We start from the raw sequence: 22,298 nt of genomic DNA, 5'->3' as shown, positions 1-22,298 counted from the left end.
ATCATCCACCAGGACAACGATCCAATGGTCAAAGTAGAAAATTTACAACAGAATGACTGAAAAAGAGTCATAGTGCTGCAATGGCCCAGATACCAGATCCCAACCTGACTGAAAAGCTGTGGTGGGATCTAAGAGAGCTGTGCATAAAAACAGTGAACTGAAGCAATGTTCTTCAGTGATGTGAGAGACTGATAAGGATACATTTACTTAAATGTAAGTCCTGGCTTTGAATGTGTTTTATGTCCTGACATATAAAACCTTAGAATTGACGTGGGGTGTAATTTTTATTTATTTTTTATTTATTTTACCATGGCTACACACAAATATGATAGTTGATGTCTGAAACTGTATTTTTACGTGGAGGTTTTAAGCATATATGATCACTTTCGCCAAAATGATTCTCTCTCTTTATTTTATATTATCCTAAACCGAGTAGACTATTATTAGAATATGAACTGTGGAAAATTCTTTTGGGCATTTTTCATTTCACGATATGATTTCTTCCAATAATTAAAAAAAATAACGTATTTTTTTTAAATTAAGATATTCTCTCCCGGTTTAGAGACTTTATCCACATTTTTTCTTTACACCTCTCTGTCCTGCTGTTTGTTATGAGCAGGGCTACCACACAGTACAGCGTGTCCTCACTTGACCCCGTGCAGACCGGAAATGCTGTAACACATCTGCTGACCAAGTGTCTCTGTCCGGAGCGTCCATCTCAGCTGCGCCTTGTTCACAGCAAGGACAACAATCTGGCTAAAAATAGTGCCCTGTCTCGGACCTCCGCTGTCATCCCGATGCCCAGCGCCTGCGCTAGTCCACTGCGGCTGACGTCACATCCAGCATGGCGGTCAAGGTGACTCCGTCAATATTTCTTATCAGATAATAATTTTTAAAGGCAATAAAACGGCCGCGAGCTTTGCGCTGTCGGATGCCGAGGACGGCTCGTCTGCGCGGACGCTTGGGTTCAAATCCTCAGTCTGAAACGCAGCGGTGTCCTCCCCCCCCTTTTATTTAGCTCTGCATCTTTACACAGGCGCATCTCTCCCGGCCTCGCAGAGACAGCTGTAATTTCTTTTTCTCTGCTGCTTTTTTCTGATTCTGGGAGATTTGATGGGATTTTGCTGTCTGAAAGGATCGCAGCACGGCTACTTCCATATGCAGTGCCAGGCTGCTGCTGTTAGTAGCCTGCGATCGATGCGTAAAAAGGGGGGGAAATGTGACAGACTGAACTTCAGCTTTATTGATGGTAGAGTTGCCTGCTGGAGCTCCAAAAACTACAGGCATCAACGTGGTATGGTCAGTTTTTCAACTGCTTTTCATAACAAATTCCAACTTGTGTGTTACAGGTGCAAGCAACCAAAAGGGCAGACCCCCAAGACTTGAAGACTGTTTTTCTGAAGGTAAGGCTTGCTCCAGGATTAAAACTGTTTCTAATAATAACTCATATGAAATCAAACAAATACATTAAAAAGCCTACTGGTGCAGTGAGTGAGTAGTTTGTGTGGCGTCCACAGGGACACGTAGCTCTGTAAAGGTCACATAAATACTCTGACTAATTATGGATCAGCTACTACAGAGATTCGTCCTTGGCTTTAACTTTCTGCATGTGCAGAGTGTGTGTGCTTTTTATTTTATTTTTTTATCTTTAAAACTTAAAGAATTCCTCTTCGTTTTTCCGAGACAACCAATTCCCAGCATTAGGGTGTTAGTTTGTTTACCCCCAACAGGTCTTGTTTGGAGTGTCAACTTCTTAAGTCACCTTATGGTCCCTGAACATCTCTTCACTCTGCTAGAACAGGGCTGTGTAATTTGTGTTGCATATTCAGGTGGAAGAGTTAATTAGTGGAAGCTCATTCTGACTGCCTGTATAATTTGATTAAGAACTACTTGAGGCCTACTGCGCGGGTGAATAGATACACAATCATGTGATGGAGAAATGTGGCAATAAATTGCTCGGAATTAATATTTTCACTTAAAAAGATTAATTCAGCAGACTGCGTTGAATTGTCCTGAAAACACTTGGCGTGGGGGTCTCCTCCCACACTCTCAGCTGGGTTCATGTCGTACTCTCTCTGTCTGAGCTTGGCTCGGGCCCATGAGTGTGGCCTTTCTGTTGCCAGTTCATGTGGTGCTTGTGTTCCCAGAGCTATCTCTGCTCCAACTTGAAAACCAACCCGGGCTCTAAAAATGACCTTATGTCTTAGAGCGTGACCCAGATCTCACGTTCAGCACGGCACTGTATTGCATGCTTTGCGTCAGCAGAGTGGAGTAAAACACATTTGCAACACAAGGCTCTGTTATATGCATTTTATTAACTGCAAGTAGATTTGGAGGTTAGAATTGCATATCATGAAACAGCAAGGATTTACACCACTTAATTTTTTTTATTTTTAAAATGTTGGACAATTTTTCAATCTTTGCCGCTATAGGTTCTTGGCAGTCATCATTCCTAGAGTTTCAATCTGCATGTCAGGTGGAAGCTCTGGAATTTCTATGGAGCGTCCGAGTTGTCGTTTCTCTGGAGAAAGTTGGTGAGAGGCACTGTTGCATGGAGAGGATACTGATGGAAAGATGAGGTTCACTTTGGTTTTGGAGTAATACAGGCTATGCATCACCTTGTACTAAATCAAACTACCATGTGGTGTTGGAACACCTACGAATAAGGGATATTGCTTCTTCCCAAAACTCTGTTAACAAACTGCTGCCCAAACTTGGACATTAAGTGTGTCTAATTTAAAGGTAATGAAAAAATAATGTAAATTTGGAAGGATGCAAACTGTCAGAGTTGCCGTATCTTTTGCTCTCCAGGCTGAACATGCCCTATTCAGCTGACTAGGTTTAAAAGGATGGTTATGCCATACTGGGGCATGTAAGGAGATACTAGAAGCCTTGTAGGCTACTTTTGTCTGAGTTGGTATTTGTGGGGACTTTAAACATAACGTTTTGTTGAGCTAATTTGTCTCTGACTGCAAAACTGAAGAACAACAGATAGGAAAGGGGTATCTTTTTAACAGCTGAGGTCTCACGGAGTACCCACAGTGGGACATATCTTTATTACTTCCAACAAGCAAGGCCTCTTACGTTGGCTGCCCAGTAGTATTACCTCGAGACCGGAATACCAAAGCAACCGTCCTCATTAGACTTGTGTTTAGCCCTGTAACACCATATACCCCCAAAACACATAGCATCCATAGATGTTCACGCTCAAATAAATCTCTACATAGTATACTGTGGCACAGCACGTTTCACACCACTGTACAGGATAAAACAACATAGAACATCATAGAAAAATGTATCCTGCTAACTTAAGACTTTGGATAAGCGGGCCTGTTCAAGTCCCTCACTGGTGAGATGAGTGAAACAAACATTTTCCCATCCCTGAGGAGCCCCTGAGAAAGGCCTTGAACCTCTCACACGGAGGCCACTGGAGCTGCTCAGCGGCCAGCAGATTGTACTGCAGCTTCCAGGTTTGAATGTGTGCAAGTGTGTGAGTGGGAACAGGGTGTTCCTGAAAAAGAGAGGGGCTGTCAGCAGCGTTGCTCTGAATGAGTAAGGGGTAAATCATTGTAATACAGTGTTCCTCTCACACAATAACACTTCTTTTTTTCTTTTTCTTTTTTTTTCTTTGCAATTTCAGTGGCACGGCATGCATCATTGTCTGTTATGTGTGTAGCAACATGTCTTTTGTACGAGAATGAGATTCATGGTTAGAATGAAGTCAAGAGATGACAAAGCTCAGAGATGCTTTTTCAATGCTGCCTGTCATTATGGCAAAGCTTTATATATATGCTTAAAATGCTCTATAGGGCCGATAAACTTAGATTCCTTTATGCTGTTACAGGAAGCGGGATGCATCGTATTGTTACAGAGACAAGGGATATGTCCACATCTTCCTCTTTTTATGCACACAGTAAAATTTCAGCCTTACTGGTTCTCCGATTAAATGCACATATGGATCCACACTGAGTCTTGTTTATAGCTTGTCTGTTTCTTCTTTGCAGTATGCCAACGTGGTGCAGGATGGAGAGCATTACATGACCCCCAAGGACTTTGTGCAGCATTACCTGGGTCTGCATACACAGCCTCAACACAATCCCAAAACTGTGGAGCTGATAGCCGGAGTGGCTGACACCACCAAGGATGGGTGAGTAAGAACAAGTCGTGCGATGAAGGTTGCCATGAAGAGTTTGTTATGCTTAGATCTTTTATCTTTTGTTTTTGTTTTTTGCTATAAACAGATATTTATTTTACTACATCAACAACCTGTCAAACGTTTTCTTTTCTTCACTGATAAATAAAGGATGGATAGATAGATAGATAGATAGATAGATAGATAGATAGATAGATAGATAGATAGATAGATAGATAGATAGATAGATAGATAGATAGATATATATGCGTGTATATATATCTATGTATAACCAGTGTTAGTAACATTATTTCATTGGCTAGTTTGTGTTGTTGCTAAGAATGAAAACTGAAGCTTGGCTATAAAACGTATACCTTTAATGCTTTTTGTGCCTTGTCCTCAACGTCAGTCCGTGTCCTGGACACTGATATTGAAGATCCATATATGTTTCATCATTCATTTTTTTCTTTCTTCTCCAAACAGACTGATCTCTTTCCAGGAGTTTCTGGCCTTTGAGGCAGTTCTATGTGCCCCCGATGCCCTGTTCATAGTTGCCTTTCAGCTGTTTGACAAGACTGGTACAGGGAACATCTCATTTGGTATGTGCATGGTAGTTAATGTCAGTGTTTCAGCACAGAGGATAATTTAAACTGGATATTATACCTACGTCTGACTTAAGATGTAGACCTGATGTAGATAATTAAAAGGAATTTAAAGTGCTTCTTGTTGAAAGAAAACATTGATGACATAATGATGAAAAACACTAAGAAACTACTGGGGTGGGGATGATTAAACACTGTAGAAGTTCTTTTTTTGTGTGTAAGCATGTATAGTCAATAAATATGGGAGTATCGGAGCTTTTGGGGGCTTCCTCTTTAGAGTATTAAATATGCTAGCAGTGAGACCTTTTTAAGGTCTCGTCTCTGGGCAGTGCTGCAATGAGCTGTGTGAAACATCACATTATACCCAGCTCCATTCGACATGAATCCAGTCCGTCATAAACCGAGAGAGTCTTACAAAGAAGCTGCTGTCGTGCTCTTTCTGTGCAATAGGCCTCCATAAAGGCAGCTGGAATTGAGAGTAGAGCTTATACAGAAAATTTCCTGGAAGGACTCATGACCCTCAAAATGTAACAGCCTCTTCAGATTCGCCATCCAAACTGACTCTTTCATCTCCTTTAACTGGGTTCTCTGCAAAGGGAATGAGCACGCGAGATGGACATTACAGCTTCATCTTGCAGGTTTTTCCTTCTGTCTTTTGTTACTGCTCACTCGGGCCTCTCTCTTCCAGAGAATGTACGTGACATCTTCAGCCAGACTACAGTCCATCACCACATTCCCTTTAACTGGGACTGTGAGTTCATCAGGCTACACTTTGGCCATGAAAGGAACAAGAACCTCAGCTACACAGAGTTCACCCAATTTTTGCAGGTATGTATTTTTATCTTGGAGCTTCATGTCAAAAGTGATGTGCAGCGTGTTAAAGGAATGAGCTAAATTTCACAGATGAGCATCGGTCCATTTTTAAAATTAAAGGAATGATTTTACATTTTGGAAATAAGTTCATTTGTTTAATCTGTGCTGTGTATGTTACGTCTACAGAAGCCAGATAACAGAAGCTGCATCTAGGCTTGTGAAATTTGTATCTCCTCTACTGCCATCTTGCTCGGAGGGGTGGGGCGGTGGGGTGGTTCATTTCATATCTCAGTTGGTAGACTGGTCCTTCTTTTTAGGCTGCCTTAATACTACCTTCTGTCATTTAAATTGGCTCTAACTCTGTTGGTGTTCTTCTGCAGCTTTCATTACATGTCTGACGTTCACAGTTCTGTCTTTGTAATGACGAGATTTGTTAGATCAATTTTTAATTTTCACAAACTTTATTTTTGGCAGAATATTACCGACAAGCAGATTGGTTAAATTCCTGCCAAAAGTTAAGCAGTATGGTGGAGCAGTGGGTGGTAGTTTCTCATCTCACACCAAGAAGGTTTGGGGTTTGAACCTGCTGCCTGGCTTTGCACGTTCTCCCTGTGACTGTGTGGGTTCTCTCTGGGTAATCTGGCTTTGACCTCCAGTCCAAAAACATGCACGTTAGGCGAATTGTTTATTGGCTGTAGATGTGAAAGTGCAAGCGCGCGATTTCTCCCAGGATCACATGAGATATCGTCTAGGATAGGCTTCAGCCCCCATGTGACTCAAAGTTGACTAAGCAGTTGATGCTTAGTCAACTTTGGATGAATGGATGGAAACCAGTATTGCCAGTATTTTGTTATGGAAACAAATAATATTATTAATATTATAACAATAATATTATAAATATGGAATGGTGGACTGAAACAAAGTTGAAAACTAATGATGACCTGTGACCTCTGTAGACATATATACAATATATATTATGGAAAACTGCATTCCCTGTCAAACATGGCGGCCACTTTTCTTTTGCTTAGTCTAAAAAGTAGTATCTATCAAAAGGTTTTTAAAAAACACACAACAACGTCACTATTCCAAAAAGTGTAAAATATACATCTCACGCTCTTTTCATATGACTTTTTTTTTTTAATTTAAGAACATGTCCCCTCTAAATAAGTGCAAAAGTCTTTAAAGATAATACTTAATGAACATAATCCAACTTTCTCATCTAAATCTGATTAACCTCCTAGGACCTGTCGTCCACATATGTGGACATCACATTTTGGGTTATTTAGACCAAAATACTCAATTTTGCTCTACATGGGCCTGATACCCACTTACGAGGACATTAAACTGCTGCTGTTCTATCAAAACTTTAAACGAATATCCTCATATGTGGCTCTTATTTTTCTTAAAAACAAAAATAAGGTTAAAAAAAATATCTGGTAATTCTTTGTTTTTACATTCATGAGGCCCCAATGTGACCAAATATCAAAGAGAAATTAAAAATGCATGTCGTGGAAGAGTTCGGGTCTTAGGAGGTTAATTTAGTATCTTCTGTATTTAAAGTAAACAGTTTGTACAGAAAAGCAGCCAAAAGTGCTTCAATAGCATCAGAAAACATGAAGTCGTTTCTCCTGTGGGGATTTCATCCCACTTGGGGTCAAATTGGAACTATATGCCATGCATATAGTTGGCATGACTAAAAGGGAGGGGAGTGTAATCAGCAGTTCTGGGGGTTTGAGGGAGCCTGTTGTGCCATTAAGACAGTTAAAGTTTGGCACCAGTTTAGCCCATTTGTTGAGCAGGTGCCCATACAGTTACAGCTGACATGCAGTGGCCCAGGTTTCAATCCAGTCTGCAGCCCTTTGCTATGTGTCCTCCCTTGCTTTCTCTCTCCTTCCTAACTTCGCTTCACTGTTAAACTGTCAAAAAATGCCCAAAAATTGCTATTTTTCTTGATTGATTATTGCCCGGTGTGTGTGTGTGTTGTCAAAAAGAAAAAGCGGGAGCGGGGCTAGTGCAGCGACCTGGTTCAGAGTCGAGGGCTGTGGTCTGAGGCAGAAGCTGGGTGGTCCAAGAGTTATGCAGGCTGCACTCTGTCTCCACTTCAGTGTGGGATCTCTCAGAGCGCTTTGTGGTTTATCATACTTGACTGGAGCTTCCCACCGCTACACCAAACACTCCTCTGCGTGCGGAATTTCATCTATATGTATCATTTTTATTGTCTTGTTTTCTGTCATGTCCGAGCACATCACATTTCTTCTAAGCGTTACTTGAAATTGATGCAAGTAGATCCGATTGTTATTGAAAGTTAGGGCTCTTTCACAGGAATGTGAAACTTCAGTGAGTTTGCAGAGTATTTGTAAGTCTAAAAAAAGTACATGTCTGTGTAATGAGTATCATGACCAGTTTTGAGCATTCTAATCAGCAAACATTGTGAGAATAAATCCACTGATTAGGTTATCAGAGCAAGAATATGAGGATGAAGAAGCACCTCGGTGTTGGAGTTCCTCCACAGTCCTCTGGTTATACGCGATGAGCTTTGACAGCAGACACTGACCCGGGGTCAGCCTCCCCTGCATCCCCTTCTGATTGCACGGTTGTCATATTGAATCATCTTGTTGCGGACACACCTGCCAGCCGCCTCGGCAGCCGCTCAGCTCGAATGCGGGATCAGACTACCCGGGACGTGGTTTTCATTAGTCTCTGGAGAAACGACTGCTATTAACAAAAAAAAAAATCTGTCTAACACGGTCACATCTCATGACTTTCACATCTGTTTAACACTGATATTATTGTACTTTCTTCTTCCAAGGTTCTGGGAACGCACTCTGCTTTTTTTTTTTTTTACCTTTTTAGCATCTTAACCTTGTGTGTCTGTGTGTGCTACAGGAGCTGCAGCTTGAGCACGCCCGCCAGGCATTTGCACAAAAAGACAAGAGCAAAAGCGGCACCATCACTGCCTTGGACTTCAGTGACATCATGGCCACCATCAGGCACCACATGCTGACTCCGTTTGTCGAGGAGAATCTGGTTTCAGTTGAGTTATTACATTTTCCTTTTTTAAACAGTGACACAAGAATTCACAGTTAGCATCTGTGTTAGTGATTTATGTCTTACTGAGCTGCTGTCATTTAGCTGGTTAAGGAAGATTTGAAGGAACATAATAAGATCCATCCGTAGTCCCTCCTTACCAGTAGGTCTGACAGGCTTTTGGTCTTGCTGTAGGCTGCGGGAGGGAGCACCTCCCACATGGTGAGCTTCTCCTACTTCAATGCCTTCAATGCTCTCCTCAACAACATGGAGCTGATCCGCAAGATTTACAGCACGGTGGCGGGCACGCACAAAGACACTCTCGTCACCAAAGGTACTGCCGAGCGTCTCCCGAAATAATCACGTCTGCATCGTAAATGTGATGTGAGATGTTCGATCATATTTTAACTTTCTTGACAGAGTGGTGTGAGTGAACACTCAGGAAACATTTACTGTAGCACTAAATTACTAAGGTAAATGAACATTTTCAATCTGGTAATCAGATCATCCCCTCCCCTCCCCACACATGTATACCTGAGTAACTGATAGTCGTTCTGTCAGTCACATCTGTTCCCAGTTGTGTTTCCCATTCAGATGCAAACTTTAGACTTCTGCTTCCTCTTCATTGGTATTTCGCCTTGTAGAAAAGACTTTGAGCAAACAGTATTTGCAAATAATTATTGTTATTTGTTGCCGAGCATGTCAAATATCATTAAGTTTAAAGCGAGCACTCGCATGTCTGCTGTCCTTCACCGAAAAGTATATCATTGTACGCCTCGAGCATACTTGTAACTAAAGGTGTGGAGGAAGTGAATAACAAACTCTTTCCCCTCTCTCAACAACTACCATTAGGTTTCCTTTTAGAACGACCACCTGATGGCAATGGAGTTTCTCAGCAGGCAGCAGTAAAGAAGTGAATATAAATCCCATATAGCAGAGCCGTGCAGGGTGCTGCTGAGAGTGGTTCAGTTAGTGGTAGTCGAGGAAGAAGTAAAGCACACACAGGACTGGTTTTAATGGTTTTAAAAAATTTTCTGCAACAAAGAGCCACATAAAGAAAAAAATACAAGGAACATTATTTGCAAATACTATATAACACAAACCTCCAGTAGAAAATAACTAATGTTTTTATCCTCTCGGCCTCATGTCTGATGTTTGACACAGCGAAGCTTTGAAATCCAGTTTGTGTGACTGCATCGTCTCCTGTCTTTGTTAAATTGTAGAGGAGTTTGTTCATGCTGCAAATAAGTTTGGTCAAATCACTCCGATGGAAATTGACATCCTGTATCAGCTCGTTGGTCTCCACTCTCACTCTGGGTAAGATCTCCAGTTATTCTGTTGTCACCTGTGGAGTTGGTTTATTGGTCAGTGAACATATTTCAGGCTACAACACGTTTACACTAAAGAGTAACAAGACTTTACTGGACAACAGTTTATAATAAGGTGCTTGTATTTACCATTAGCTTATTTCCATGCTTATGTGAAATCTGTATTTCAAACATTTTCCAATTAGCAGGCCATTAAGAGATTACCTCTCAATAACTCAACTGCTTTATAAGTTCACTTAATATAGATTTATTAAAAACAATATGAACCCTAGTTTAGTTGTATTACGTTACACCAGTGATGCTCAAATAATAGCGCTAGTAGTACTTTCACAGTAACTAAAGGCTCAACTCATTTAAAAAAAACAACAACTACAAAAAAAGCAAGAAAATACAGTTAATTAAAGAACTGATTGACCTGGACAGGTTTGTATGGAAGCTTCCATAGGTTTGTGCAGAAAAGTTATTTTTAAATAAAAACAGGATTGCGTAAATGATAAAAATCGGTAAATAAACAAGTATGTAGGGAAAAAAGTTGTACACCCCACTAAAAGTGTTGTCCGCTCACTGCATAATAGATAATCAAAGGAAAGACCTATCGAAAATTTAGATTTAAAAACTAGGAAATTCTTGACTAAAGGTGTAATTAGAGTGAATTTATTGAGCAAACATGAGCATATTAAGAAAAAAACTAAACTAGTTAGCTAAACATAATGGAAGGAGTGTTTGAAATTAAAAGCTTATATTTATAGATAAGCAGTTGAGACAGTTTACTAACCATAACTGATAAATGGTGAAGTGAATCTAATGGGAAAGAGTAAATGGTAACCTGGTCCAATTCCATACTGAACACATTACAGTGCAATGACCTGGTTCTCGGGTCTGTGGGGGGACGTTATTATAACAGCAACCACTGCATTTGACTGTATTTAATAAGTGTTATTAAAGAAGAATGACCGTCCCGACTCCTGAGTAAAACATACATTATAAAGAAAAACACGAGGAGGATATTGATGGAAAACCTTTAGTTAATGACCTACAAATTGAAGAATGTTTTCTTGTATATGAAGCATTAATAAGTGTTTTATAATTATTCATATAGATTTACTGAAAAAGTAGTACACATGCTAATAAACAGATGTCTAATAGTGAATATTTGTACTGTAATATACAATGTTTCTTTTATTTGTACCTGTTCATGTTGGACAAGCTGAAAAAGTGCTCTTGTACATAAATTTGTAACTAAATTATGAATATGTTCTCATTAAAAGGGCACAAAAAGAAACTTGGACAAACTTCCTTAATATTTTTTTTTTTTTTCTGTTGTGTTTATGTGTATAAATGGGGAAATAATTATTCCAGCTCCTGGATTAACTTGGGTGGTTTTTGACTGTGTAATTTTTTTAAATGTAGTTTGGATTTCTAGCAGACTAATGCTTTCCTAAATTGCCAAAGTCCGACCTGCATATATGTGAGGAATACATGAAATGGAACGAACCAAACTCGAGGTGGAGTCCAAAGAAGTGCAGAAATGTTCTTTTCCACTGTCATTAATGCAGTCGCCCAGGTAGCTTCTCCTGCTATTCCCTCAAATTTACATTTACACAAGCTCCTGTTTTTATTCTAAGCCGACACGAATGGAATGAATATGTTATAAACATCTGTTTATTGGTCGTAAAGATAAAGTTATTGCTCATTCTGTTTAACAATGGTTGCTCCAGTGGCTGATTAACAAGACACACATAAAACATGAATGCAGTCTTTATGATGCATCAGACCAGCGGGGGATACTTGGATCTCCAGCATTTAGTAACAAAACACTTTCATTTACTCATTGGGCCCCTTCCAGCTTTGTTTGTCTGTTGTGTGTATAAGCTCAAGTAGCAGGAACTTTAAGTTATATGGCAGTAAAAGGTCTGTGGAAAATCTTACATCACTGGCTGCCGCTCAAAGTAGATGCACAGCTTTCTGCTTTTTCCTGGACTAAATCCCTTTCTCTTTCCCCCTCAAGGCGGCTGAACCACGCAGATATCGAGAGAGTTGCCCCGCTGGAGGAAGGAGACATGCCATACCACCTAGCAGAGAGCCACAGACAGGTAGCCTGAGTGACTCCTCTAATACACCTCACATCCTCCTGCCTTTCATCAAAGCCTTTCCCACTTCTTCGCCCTGCTTCCTTCTCAGAAAGGAGCGAGAAAAAGGAAGACTGTTCAGTCGCTGAATTAGCAGAGTGCCCATGTTTTTCTTCCCTTGTGAAGTGCATTTCTTTAACTCCCAGATAAAAGTACTCCAATTATAGTCAAAGAGGAGGAATGGATTGTTGCGTTGCGCCTCTCCATGAAAGGCACTGCCTATTTTATTCAGTATGGCTGTACATACACATCAGCTGCAATCACACATCTGAGACGCTAATAAGAGGCTTTTATCAGTGTGGGGCTTGAGAAGTTTTAGGAGCCTTTAGCAAAGTCTGCTAATGGCAGGAGGGGAGTGGGAGTCAAGGTGGATGTGGGAGAACAAAATAGTTCCTGCCTCCACCGGATAACACGGCTCTATATCAGGCTGTGGTCAGAGCTTTCAGGCCACTCCTGGGACTCGTGCTCAGAGGTCTGGAATTTGATTCCTTTGGGGGGGATGCTGCAATTCTCAGCCTTGCCCTTCTGTGGAAGTAGGCTAATTGTTTAAACCCTTTGATCAAGACCTCGATCTTGTTAGCATGCAACTCTGGTGGAAGCATCTGGGAAGAGGGGGAAAAAAAAAGATCTTCTCCACTCCCCGCTCATCTGGTGGCAGGAGAAGTTGCTAAATACATCGACTTGCACACACATTTGACGATGTCTCGCTCGGACTGTGTAATATTCATGTAGATTCTTATCTGGACATGGAAAAGGGTTGTGAGGCTAATCAGTTCCCAGTGTAAACAAAGGCATTTGCTTTCAACATCAAACACCAATCCTGAGATCAAGTGGATAAGGGAGAAATTATGCTTTGTTATAAAAATAAAAGAAGACCTTTTTAGCTTTTAGCCTCCCACATGTCGCATGCGTGGAAAACTCAGCCGCAGGTTCACACAGTCATTTACTGTATCCAGAGCTAGTCTGTCTGTGACATTTAATACAGGCTGATGATGAATCAGACATTATGTGACATGTCTGCATTCCATCGCCTTCCTCCGCCGTTGAGTACTCTATAGCATTTTTCTTTCCACAATGTATCTGGTTCGCTATAGTTTAATAGCCAGCCGATTCATGTTTAGTGTCTGATCCCCCCTCCTGTCTTTCTCCAGATTCATTTGACCGCTGGTGTCTTTTTCTCCTATACAGCACGCTCACGAAACGTCTCGGCCCATCTGGCTCCAGGCTGCGGAGTCTGCCTACAGGTTTTCTCTGGGCTCAATCGCTGGAGGTGAGTGACATGTCTGCGGCGGAGCCCCCGGCCCGCCCGAGCGGTAACCTTAGCCGGCTGGCTGCCGCGCCGAGGCCCCGGGGCCGACCATTGTCCTGCAGGGAGAAGGGCTGTGATGTGAGGCTCCGGCATTGTGCTGCCGTGCCACCGTGGCTCCAGGCTGTCGTTGGAGTCGAAGCTTTGGAATGACACAAATCTTCCGGAACCGCACTCCCTGGAATCTCCCTCTCTAATTACGCTGGGGGGAACTGATACAAGGAACTTCTGACATAACTGCCCCTCAGATAGGAACATGGCCTTTGTATGTGTGTGTGTGCACTTGTTCTCCTTAAATACGCAAAGAGTTTTCAGTCATCATTCAGCAGAAGCCAATTCAGGCCAGGTCAGAGAGAGATATACTGTAAGTCATGAGGCATACAGAGAAACCACCAGGAATGAGCTGTTTCTCACTCACTGTGCTGCTTTCTCTGTTTGCACGTTTGGGAATCATCATTACAGCAGGCCTTGATGCCAAACAAGACATGGCGAGTGTAACTGATAACAACAGTTTAGTGCAGTGTTGCTCAAACTTTTTCTGGCAAGCTTCCCTTCAGGAGTTGAGAAAGTTCACACCCGCCAAACCGCGATTTTTAACAGTTATTTACAATAACAATAAAGGCTCGAAGGTGCATTCTTTTGAAATAACAGAGAACATAAAAGCTTCAACACTCTTCTCTCCTTACTTTTCCACAAATCCTTCTCATTAAACTTGATTTCATCTTGTATTTTTCACCCAGTCGTCCACTTTGCAGGACTTCCTACTCTAAGCTTTATGATGATTTCTTTGAAGTGGTAAACCATCCCCAAATGTAGCTGCAGAATTATTGCTGTACATCTCAGTTGTGTAGGACTCTAGATAAATAAAGTGATGGCTTGTATGCACTAGAGGGCTTCCCAAGGGCTGTCCAATATCAACAGGTTATTGAGTTAAAAATAAATTAAAAAGTAATAGTAATTCATTGTTAGAAGCACAAAGATCAAACATTTACTAGCTTGTCTAGACTGAAAAAAGGGGGGGGTTTCTTTGTCATTTTGGGTTTTCTTGTCTGCCAGTTGCACAAATCAGAAAACAAACTGCAGCTCTTTTTGTCACATTTGCCACAAGTAAAATTTGAATTTGCTTTCTGAATTGTTTAGATGCTCAAAAAAAATCTTTCCAAAATAGTAGAACCTCCCCCCCCCAAAAACTAGTTCATTGTGTGTTTTTTTTATTTATTTATTTATTTATTTTTAATGTTTGTAGCTGCCGGCGCTACGGCTGTGTACCCTATTGACCTGGTGAAGACGCGCATGCAGAACCAGCGCTCCACCGGCTCCTTTGTAGGAGAGCTGATGTACAAGAACAGCTTCGACTGCGCAAAGAAAGTGCTCCGTTACGAGGGCTTCTTCGGCTTTTACAGAGGTAATCATTTACAGATTTATTTTTTTCAGTAAATGAAAAGACCTGAAATCTCTGTGCAAGCCAACATGTGGGTGTCGTGCAAAACAAACCATCTGATGGGAAAGCATCAACATTCGCCAGCGCGCTAATATCGGGAGCATGGTTCGCTAATTGATACCAGAAACCTTTGCCCTCCCTGTTCAGCAGTGAATAAAGCAACACCCAGGGGTCACGTTTTCATTATCTCAGTACCTGGGAGAGTTGCCCGAGGAGAATGACCAGCAGTATTCATGTAGCAACAGCAGCAGCGGTGTCTGATCTGCCTCTGCCTGAGTGGTGATAATGGTGCTGAAGGCTTGTGATATACAACACTTCTTTCATATGAGGGAAGTCAAGACTGCCATCTACTGCTGCCTCTACCGCTGCAGCGCTTTGTTGCTCTGATCTGCGTCCCCCTGCCCTCCTTCCTCATCTCTTGCACATGATAAGAGGGTGATTGACTCAGAGACAGACACGCTCGGCTGTTTTCTGGCTGCACACCAGCAGCAGTCACTCAGCAGCTCCTTCAGAAGTTTATCTGGCCTGATGAAGGACAGACGGTGAAACAGTATGGCAGTTATCGCCACTGTAGCACCCAGCCTCCCCCCTCGATCTTGTACGTGACCACACAGCTCTCTCTGTTCCCCGCTAACAGCAGGATCAAGTCTCCGCGATGCTGATCCCATATGGAGCAGCCGTGTCATATTTTTGGGGACTTTTGTTCAATTTCAGTGGGACCTTTGTATGCTGGTGCATCAGCTGTATCAGGCACCATCTGTAAATATTTATGGGTTTGTTTTACACGCACAAGAACCCCGCAGCTTATATTGTTCTAGCTGTCAGTGGATGTATTCATTCAGCAAAGATACAAAAAAAAAAAGTGCATTCATTTCCAGCCAGACTGTCTCTCTTTCTCTCTCTCTCTCTGTCAGGTATTCTAATGGTATCTATGAATAATATTTTGCAGGTCTCCTCCCGCAGCTCATTGGCGTTGCCCCGGAGAAAGCTATCAAACTCACGGCAAGTCATTCCACTGCGTAGCTTAGAGTGCTCAAAAAGTTGTTCTGAACGATTCATTGTGAATGGAAAAAAAACATGCAAAGAAGAAGAGACACACTTTGCAATCAAGATGCGACTGCAACCACAAGTTAACATTAATGCCCTGCCATCAAGACTGCGATTGTGTCTCATCTGACTTTTTCTTCTTCTTCTTCTTCTTCTTTGTGTCTCCTTTCCTTTATTTTTTCTTCTTTTCTTCAGGTGAACGATTTTGTCAGAGACAAGTTCACCAACCAGGATGATACCATCCCTCTTCCTGCAGAGATTCTGGCTGGTGGATGTGTAAGCATTACTGAGGCGATCATCATTCAAATTCACTCTGTAGATGAACTCAAAACCGAGTGAAGGGACACCTTAAAGATAAGCGATGTATGCATGAGTAAAAAAAAAATAGTGCAGTGATTATGTGCGTTTTGTAGTCTTGGGTTCATAAGTAAGTACAGAAATGAAATGTGTAAGTATTTCAGATGCAAAGCTAAACTGATACTGCTCTTTTAGTGTTTTAATTTTTGTTTTAACATATGTGAAGGGTGAGAAATGTATTTAACGTGCATGAAATGATCATTATATGCCGTGCGGATGAGGTATTCAACTTTACTTAAAGGTGTTATATGTAAGTACGTTGTTTTTTTGTTTTTTTTAAACATCCCTCCATCATGTCTGCCCTCAGTGTCATTTAGCTGCATCTCCAGTAAGTCTCTAAAATATCTCCAGTGGATGGATCCAGCTCCACCAGCTGCAGCTGGGAAGCCCAAGATGGGGGAGCTGGTTCTGCTCTGCATAGTAACACGGGAACCAGATCTCTTATTTGTTGCAAGTTGAGGTCGGCATGTCAGAGAGACTGAATGTGGAGGCAGCTGAATGAAATCTAGGACTACCACAATATTAATCTTACCTGTCGGTAGTAAGGATGAGCATTTCAGGCGCATATTGCTTTCAGTATTCTTCATGTACTGCCTTGCTGTGCCAGGCTTTTGCCATTCTAGTTCAGTTTTTAGCTTAATGACCATTTAAATATTTGTAAATCATGACCATCCATAGCTGTCAGGTAGGAAAACACAAATGTCTTTCAAAATAAAATACTTGTGTAAAGCTAATTAAAATAAGAGTATCAAAACATTCTACAAGTCCACATCCTGCATCACCATCCAGAGAGGTCAGTTAAAAGTACAAAAAAGTATATATCTTTATTGTTACTAACGAGGCCTGCAGCACTTGTTCACTTCAATCATGTATTTAAACATACACGTATGTTATGTTTCACTTACTGCTATTCTTTTTATCTTCACTACATGAGTGTATATAGTCCATCCATTCATCAGAAACACAAAACAAATGATAATATACACATACGTTTAAGACGAGGTAATCAATCAGACACTGTTTGATGAACACTTATTAACAAATATGGATGACAGCACTTTCCAGTGGCCCCAAAGTGCCACTGCACTACAAATTGAGCAAAATGTATTTACAAACAATGCACACTTATCATAGATCAGCTACTGTGCATAATCTATACAAATTATTAGGATATAATTATTCCCAAAAGCTATAAACATGTTGATAATCCTGGTACCCTAGGCAGGTTGTACAGTGAGTTTCATCCAGACTGATCAATGTGTCTAAGAGGAACAGACATACATATGCCACAATCATAAAAGTAAGATATTATTGCATGATGAGTAAGTAGTTTTTGCAGGTGAGAACATTATAAATACATAGTACAGAAAGAAGTGTTTCCCTCTTTAATGTGGTGATGTGGAGTAATGAAAAGAGTAGACTACAGTCACCCTGTCTTTGCACCTAAGCAGAGTGCTTGATGCACTTTTACAGTCCCACAGAAGAAAAATGACACTCCTGTTTTGTTGTAATGTTTTGTGCGTATGTTTCTGGTTGTAACCACACCATTTAGAGGAGAAGGTGCCCCGGCTTGTTTAAAGTTTTTGAAAGACAAGTCTTTCACCTGCGTTTGGATCTTTGTGAGGTGTCCGTTTTGGATTTGTAAACACAGGGAGACATCGTGGTTTTATTTCATTTCATTGCTTTAAATTGAATCTGACTTCATTTGCCAGTGTGTTTATTGTTGCCATGGTGACTGTTATTAAGTGAGAGAGGTTGCTATAATTCAGCGTCTAATGTCAGCACATCGGAAGTTTCCCAAAACAGAAACTATGATTGTGAATCGTCTGAAATGGCGACTGCGGTCAGGTGTGATTCCTTTTTCTGTGTAGCAATTTGTCATTGCATCATCGGATTAAAGATGCCTCTGTGCCGGCTGTGCTGAAATAAAGCAGGAGCGCTGTGGAGCAGAGGCCGCAGGTTGGACTCAGAGGAGCTGAGGTCTGCGGGGTCGTGACCCCTGTCAGGGTGCAATTGAAGGAAGAGGCCCTGGAGGGCCCTGGATGAAGCGGGGTCTAGCTCATTGTGATTGAGTTTGACAACGCGGTACGAACCTGAGGCGTAGTCACCGTGCAGGTCTTTGCACAGGGTGAGGATGGTGTCCACTACAATGCTTGCTGCGAAGAAGTTATTCCATCTGTGGACCCTGATAGAAATGTATTTTATGACTTTCCCCATATTCTCGTGTTGCTTCATGAGAGTTTGAAGTCTGCTTAATCTGATAATTTGTTAAATAATTGCTTCCACCAGACAGAACTGAAGGAGATAAAAGGGAGCAGACGAGTGAATCAATCTTCAGAGAAGCGGATATTCCCCGTCCACTCTGAAGATGACTAAATATGCCTGAGCTTTTTTTAGACCTTTGCTCGGATGTTTACAGATAAGACCCCTGCCCTGAATGTCACCAGCAGGCATCCTGAGGCCTGATTAGATGTGGGGCGGGTGATAAATGTGCCTGAGTCAGAGGGTGCCGTGCCTTTAGGGCATCGCTTTCCTGGACTCTGAGCTGTCTGGGTGATTCAGCGCTCTCCCCTGGGAATAGGGGTGAATTGGGGAAGTGTGCGGGCCGAGGCCAGGCTGGGCCACTCACCCTGCCACAGGAGGTGCCTCGGGGGAGGCGAGGGGGCAGAGGGCTGGTGCCAGGGTCAGAGCCTCCCAACCATGAGCCGAGACTTCTCCTGCTCTATTGTGACCCCGGTTGTTCTTCTATCAATGCTTGCTTTTTCCTCCTCCTGTCAAGGCCACGCTCTGACAATATCACATCAGATTTAGGAGGAGGAAAAAAAAAGTATTCTTTGTGCAAGAGGTTTACCGAGATGATTTTAGAATCCCTGTGGGGAAGAAATGCTTACACATCATTACCATTTCACCCAGAATTCACCCCTCACTTGTGCAGCCTCACACACCACTGAAAATCCACTTAGAGACCCTGATCCTTGCATTCTTAAGCCACAAGTCAGCTGTTTGTTTATTTTTATTTTTTTTCCCGTTGCAGGCTGGAGGCTCCCAGGTGATTTTCACCAATCCTCTGGAGATTGTTAAGATCCGTCTGCAGGTGGCTGGAGAGATCACTACTGGCCCAAGGGTCAGTGCCCTGACTGTTGTGAGGGACCTGGGCTTCTTTGGCCTCTACAAGGTAGGTCAGCGCCATGACGTCTGCAGCATCAACCTCCTTTAACTGTCATACAAGGGCAGTGAAAGGTACTCCGATGATCCCGAGACACAAGCAGCCAACAACATGAGTTTATTTTTGTTTGCCATGGTGTTGTCACTTGTAAGTTTCTCATCTAAAAATTTTTCCACTGATTTTTCTTGATTTAATGAATTGTTGGATACATTAAATTCACAACCAACATCCCTCTAAATAAGAAGGTGGAGACTGACATCTTTAATATTTTCTGCTTGTAATTTTAAACCTTTGTTTGATTTTTTTAACTATAATTTACATTGGGTCTGTCAGTTAATATAACTTGAGCAATGAAAGTGGCAATACAGTAATTTAACACCTAAAGGTTCTCGATGCAAAATCATATCTATCCTAATATTCGTCTTAATTTCTAACCCTCTGTATCAAGAGTAAAAGGCACAATATTTCCCTCTTAAATTTAGGGATTTTGGTGTGAATTATAACCTGCTCTTATTTAATTTCCTGTAACAATACATAGATGAAACACTACTGTTTTTGAACAAACATCTTGTATGTGTACATAGACATAATGGAGATGGAGAAACAGAAATTTGAAGATCAAACATTGCTCTGCTGACTGTTTGCAATTTTCCAAAACAGTGTTAAACATGCAAACGGAACCGCAGCCAACAACCGACAGCAAATTACTGAGGGATTACGCTTTGCTACTGCTCCTTTCCAAATCCTTGCGGCTTTACTTACAGCTGGAGTCATGTGTTCATACTCCATATTTTAATGAGCGGCAGACAGTGTGTGGCTTGTTTGAAAAAAGAAAAGGGAAGGAGGGGGGAGAAAAAGCGGACTTCCTCTTGGTAAAAGAAGCCAGCACACTGAGGTCTGTGGTGTGATGGATTTTTCTCTGGAGGTCCAGTGCCTGGGGCTCTTTGGCTCCATCATCAACACTAAAGCCCCCCGTAGGTTAAAATAAATCAGATCCCAGACCATTTAATCCCAAAGACAAACCTGCTCCACTGCTGTCTTTGCTCATTCATCAGCCCTGTTATGTTGCTTTGATTTTTAAGATCTTCCTTTTTTTCCTGTTAGGGAGCCAAAGCTTGCTTCCTGCGTGACATTCCCTTCTCCGCCATCTACTTCCCCGTTTATGCCCACACCAAGGGGAAGCTGGCAGATGACGATGGAAGGCTGGGGGCTCTGCAGCTGCTCACTGCTGGAGCTATCGCAGGTAACGAACATCTGGAAAGCTCAGAGAATCTGGACATTGAAACAGCGGCATGTTGAGTCGTTTTGTAAAGGGATCTGTCATGTTGTCTGCACAAAAAAATGCATTTAGGTTTCCTCCCAGTTTGTGCATAGCATAGCGAGAGTGCTTTATGATGTGGTTGTTTTTTTTGTTGTTTTATTTAAACAAGGTGTACCAGCAGCTTCTTTGGTGACCCCTGCTGATGTCATCAAGACCAGGCTCCAGGTGGCAGCCCGAGCAGGCCAAACGACGTATAACGGAGTCATCGACTGCTTTAGGAAGATCCTCAAGGAGGAAGGTTTTAGAGCGTTTTGGAAGGGCGCAGGAGGTAAAACACACACACACACACATATATATATATATATACACACCTCATATTTCACCTGAACTGAACAAATAGACTGTATATGAAGATAGAGATAGCCCAGTGTAAGTTTTGATGCCTTAGCCTTTTGTCTACCATCTTATTCGTATTTATATATGTGTTCGGACAGTGACATAACTGATGATAGCAAACTTGGTTAGCAAAGTTTATCCATCCACAGCTGAGGTACATCAAACAGTCATGGATATCTTCTAATTAGTGAGACATAGAAATAAGCTACTGGAATTTCACTTGCCTAAACTGAGCAGAAACCTCTTGGATGGGCTGTACGAGCATACAGCAACACCACAAATGCGATCGAGGGATCCAGTGACTCAAATTAGCTGAGGTGAAGCGCAGCAGATCTGTCAGTCGTAATGACAAATGCAAGCTTTAAGCATTAATAAAAGGGTTTGTGGGGCTCAACTGTAGTGGCCTCCAGAGGAACTGAAGAAACTGCAGTTTCACGTTTCCATTAATTACCGACCCTCAGGGTTGCCGTTTAGCCCTAACAACCATAGAAGGCCTTTGATTTCTATAAATGAAACTCACACTCACATGATGCTCACCAGAGTAATGCTATTTCTCTGTAACTGTCATTTTTTAAATTTCTCCCTCTAGCTCGCGTCTTTAGATCGTCACCGCAGTTTGGCGTAACACTGGTGACCTATGAACTGTTACAGAGATGGTTGTATGTTGACTTCGGAGGACAGTAAGTACATTAATCGCGTCTCAAACAAGAGCGAGCCACTCATTAGTGCATCACGAGGCTCAGCATCTCCTAATCTTTCTTCTCAGTCGTCCTGCTGGATCTGAGCCCACTCACAAACCTACAATCAAGGACCTTCCCTCTGTGACTCCAGACCACCTGGGTGGTTACCGTCTGGCTGCCTCAACATTTGCTGGCGTGGAGAGAAAATTTGGCCTGCACCTGCCCAAGTTTAAGCCTTCCGGAGAGGTGACAATCACATCAGCGACGTCCAAAGCGGAGCCTCAAGCCTCATAAACAGTCACTTCTCGTGAGGGCTGCATGCACTTTCAGCCCTCATTTCCTCCTTTACTTAACCACATTTCGATTCAATGCATAGAAGTGGTTGTCTTACTATAAATGCTGCATGGGTATGGCTTTAATTGCATTTTCTTTGCATAGCTTGCACAATTTTTTTGTACATCTTGTACTTCTCCACAGAAGGACATTATGGCATTACAAAGGATTGTCACTGCGCTTTTCTGGTGTGCATGTTTGACTTACATTTAAGAGACATGAGGATGTACAGATATTTTCCAAAGTATTTATTTTGAAATCACGACCAGGGGACTTGGGA

The 22,298-nt window shown here is 41.9% G+C and overlaps 1 protein-coding gene across 1 annotated transcript; it reads left to right on the top strand.

Annotated features, from left to right (window-relative positions):
* Positions 1–673: 673 nt before the first annotated feature.
* LOC102208201 (calcium-binding mitochondrial carrier protein Aralar1) lies at positions 674–22,230 on the top strand. The gene is made up of 18 exons (XM_005723471.2): positions 674–856; positions 1,350–1,403; positions 4,005–4,147; positions 4,616–4,731; positions 5,423–5,562; positions 8,434–8,580; positions 8,770–8,908; positions 9,798–9,891; positions 11,911–11,995; positions 13,220–13,301; positions 14,584–14,742; positions 15,728–15,780; positions 16,021–16,101; positions 19,217–19,357; positions 20,453–20,591; positions 20,779–20,937; positions 21,595–21,685; positions 21,772–22,230. Exons 1-18 carry the CDS (start codon positions 845–847, stop codon positions 21,977–21,979), a joined length of 2,043 nt encoding a protein of 680 aa, XP_005723528.1. The 5' UTR covers positions 674–844; the 3' UTR covers positions 21,980–22,230.
* The last annotated feature ends 68 nt before the right edge of the window (positions 22,231–22,298 follow it).

The sequence above is a fragment of the Pundamilia nyererei genome, unplaced genomic scaffold, assembly GCF_000239375.1.
Source record: "Pundamilia nyererei isolate P.nyererei 1_Seehausen unplaced genomic scaffold, PunNye1.0 scaffold00009, whole genome shotgun sequence".
NCBI classification, from domain to species: Eukaryota; Metazoa; Chordata; class Actinopteri; order Cichliformes; family Cichlidae; genus Pundamilia; species Pundamilia nyererei.
Note: the sequence above shows the minus strand (reverse complement) of the source record. Positions and strands in the feature narration are given on the sequence as shown.

Bases quoted from the DNA above. Each gene is read 5' to 3' on its own strand.
- LOC102208201 (XM_005723471.2), top strand. The intron at 11,996-13,219 runs GTAGCCTGAGTG...TCTCCTATACAG, and splicing joins TAGCAGAGAGCCACAGACAG to CACGCTCACGAAACGTCTCG. The intron at 16,102-19,216 runs GTAAGCATTACT...TTCCCGTTGCAG, and splicing joins AGATTCTGGCTGGTGGATGT to GCTGGAGGCTCCCAGGTGAT.